This window comes from Populus alba, chromosome 15 (assembly GCF_005239225.2).
Source record: "Populus alba chromosome 15, ASM523922v2, whole genome shotgun sequence".
In the NCBI taxonomy this organism is placed as follows: domain Eukaryota; kingdom Viridiplantae; phylum Streptophyta; class Magnoliopsida; order Malpighiales; family Salicaceae; genus Populus; species Populus alba.
In genome coordinates this window covers 2,540,955-2,544,175 of record NC_133298.1, presented here as the reverse complement: position 1 = coordinate 2,544,175, position 3,221 = coordinate 2,540,955, and the positions used below count along the sequence as shown (strand labels likewise).

The 3,221-nt window shown below is 36.7% G+C and overlaps 1 protein-coding gene across 1 annotated transcript; it reads left to right on the top strand.

Annotated features, from left to right (window-relative positions):
• Window positions 1–1,063: 1,063 nt before the first annotated feature.
• Window positions 1,064–2,018, top strand: LOC118028289 (uncharacterized). Its single transcript, XM_035031836.2, has one exon. It carries the CDS (start codon window positions 1,168–1,170, stop codon window positions 1,834–1,836), a length of 669 nt encoding a protein of 222 aa, XP_034887727.1. The 5' UTR covers window positions 1,064–1,167; the 3' UTR covers window positions 1,837–2,018.
• The last annotated feature ends 1,203 nt before the right edge of the window (window positions 2,019–3,221 follow it).

The window sequence follows — 3,221 nt, the reverse complement described above, 5'->3', positions numbered from 1 at the left end:
GCCATTTTAAAAGTGGATTCTAATTATTTATTAATTTTAGTCCTTTGATCTTTTAATTTTTTTAACGCTAACCTTAAATTTTATTTTATAGAATTAATTTTTTATTCTCTTATGATATTTTTCGTATGTGAGTTTATAAAGAAAGAAAAAAGAAGTAAACTCGAGAATATAAAACGATGGCAACGTAAGTTGAGAAGATGAGATTAAAAAACAAAAAAGTTGGGTGAAAGAAAAATAATGTTTATACTGTTTTGTGTCTGATGATACAAAGGCTGCGATGTAAGTATATTATGGAATGTCGGCTATGTTATGTAAAAATATATAAACTTTATGACAAATTTAAAAGATATGCATATCTCGGACACTACAAAAGGGGGGGGGGGATCAAAGCATATGTGCATCAGTTCGTTCACGTGTGAACTTGTTAGAGGAACTAAAATAACGAACATTTGATGGTATTGTTTTGACTATTAGTTATTATTACAAGCCTTGTTGGTCGACAATTCCTGTAAAATACTAATTAGTAAGAAGCACTGCTTAGGGAAAATAATAATAATAAAAAAAAATCTCAAACCAAACACAGTCAACATAATATCCCAGCAATCGCTCTCTAATATTAAAAATAATAGTAAAATAAAACAAATCATTTAGTCAATTGGGTCCCACATCTTTCTGTTCATCTATGACTCGACTAGAGTCCCCTTCCATACACGGACGAGACTACCTGTTCCCCTTACGACAAATACACCCTCACATGTTTTAATTCGTGTGAACTGGCATATCCGTAATTAAATTAAAATATGATGGTGATTTCATCACCTAACACCCCCCCAACCCGACCCCGCGGTGTAGAGTGTAGAGGGCTAGAGGCCACTCCTTATTTATGGCATTCTAGTAAATTACTCTCTTAGTAAAGGACATTTATTATCCTCTCCAAAACGCTCCGTCTGACACTGGCATTCTAATCGGCTCTGTTTAAATGATTGATTAATTATTTAATTAGTTGTACCGTAGTTAAGTTTTGACTCGAGATACTTAATCATGGTCGAGTCATTTTATAAATCCTGAGAGGCAAATCCTGAAACTGAAACAAGAAGCTGCGCAGAGAGAGAAACAAAAGCAAAACAATTTCTTTTGGAGAGGGAGACATAGGGAACTTACACCACAATGGCTCTTTACGTCGATGAAGAAGAGATATGGAAATGTCCAAAGCACCCTTCCAAGCGTCGCCGAACCGGTATCTGCCACGTGTGCCTCCGCGAACGCCTCTCCTCCCTCTGCCCTGACTGCGCTAACGCGCGCCCCTGCGCTTGCTACGCCACCACCGCATCCTCCTCCTCCGGCTACTCTCCATCGTCCTCCTCTTTCCACCGCTTCTCCTCCGCGGCTGGAGTCGGAAGCGTCGGCCGCGTCTCCAATTTAATAGGCAGCGAGCCTTCTTTTCGCCGCTCTCGATCAGTAGCTGTTCCGTTTCTCAGGTCAAAGCCCTCCGCTGACCAGAGCTATAACAGTCACAAGACGTCGTCGTCGTTTTGGTCATTATTCAAGGGAGGACATGGCAACAGGAGCATGACAGAGGAGGTTGATAGACGACAAGTGGTCATTTTAAAGGAAGGGGAGGATGAATCGGCGAGAAAGGTAAATGAAGATGAGGAGAGGAGGAAGATGATGAGGAAGTCAAGATCGGTGGCGGTGACGTCAGATTCAAGAGGGAGTGACGTGATGAGATCGTCGAAGGGAGGGAAGGGATGGTTCGCTAGTCCGATTAAGATTTTTAAGCAATCAATATCGAGAGGAATTTTGGTGCATGAAAGGTCGCCTTTGTACAGGGGTTGATTTTGTTTTCTTGTATAGCAGTAAAAATAAAAATAACTACTAGTCTTAAACTGCCATACAGTAACACACGTGCTGCTTCTTCGGCAGACTTGATGACACTATGTTTTATCGTGTAATTTTTGCAATTTATGCATTGGGAAGAGAGATTATTACTATGTGACCAATCAAATCTCTTAATTTAATCCTCTTTTTCCAGCTTTTGTAATTTTATAGATTCACTATGTGCATGTGGCAGTTATAGTTGGCTGTGTGATCGGGGTGCAATCAGGTGAGAATCTTCGAGCGTTAAGTTAAAAGAAAGCAAATGATTAGTACTTTGGTCCCACTAAACATGTGGTCTCAAGTTAAAACAATTTGGGAGTTACTTTGTGACCATATATTAGTGCATGCCGCAAGGATTTGGTACTTGTTTTTAGGCGATGAATTTCGCTGGTAGAGAAGGAGTCCAGGCTAGGCTGTCCGGCTTGAATGGATGATGCTGTGTTGTAGATTACAAGGACAACACGGCATAAAATAAATTTCAAAACTATTATTTTAATATATTTTTAATTAAAAAATATTTTTACAAAAAACATCCAATAAGCACATGTGACAAAGAAACAGGGCTGGGTTGCAAAAAATGAAGTTTTTTTTTTAAAAAAAAAAAAAGAAAAAAGAAAGGGGATTGGATTTGTTTTCACATTTTTGTCAGTACCGTAATAAAATAATTTAATTATAAAATAAAATAATTTAGTTGCATTAAAGCTTAATTGTTAAATTATTTTCTTTTTTTAATTTAGGCGTGCCTTTAGTTTTAACACTTGGGCTTATTTAAAGATTTTGAGCTGGTTTTACAAGTCTCCCAAACTACAGATATTGATGGTTTTAGCGAGAGGTTTTAAATTACAAGCAATTTTCGACCTCCTTAGGTGGTCAGAGAAGGATTTGCGTGTTTTTTTTTCTTAAAGAAAGATCTTTCTAGCTCAATAGCAGATAGTCCTTGTTTTCATATAAATTCCAAAAGTAGAATTTGTTACTTGTTCCTGGTGTGCATATTGATTTGTTTGGTTTGTTAAGCTAATGGTATAAAGCACAAAACCTTGGAATTTTGTTTATGGTTTATGAGAGAAATCTACAGTGGAATAAAGCTAGATGTTAGGATTTATTGTGATATTATTGTTCGTTGTGTGTTGGGTTAGGTCATGTATAGAAAAGGTATTACCGGATTTTTGTTAGAAATGAATAAATGCACTCAAACAAAAAATATAAACTATTGATTGAGATTTTAAATGTATATTCTTAGTTATATAGTTATATTGCTTCAATGCATAGGAATGGTATAAGGTCAAAACAAAACAATATTGCATTATAAAGCAGTAGTATTTTTTATCCTTCGGTTCATTTAG

Bases quoted from the DNA above. Each gene is read 5' to 3' on its own strand.
- LOC118028289 (XM_035031836.2), top strand. From the start codon at position 1,168: ATGGCTCTTTACGTCGATGAAGAAGAGATATGGAAATGTCCAAAGCAC.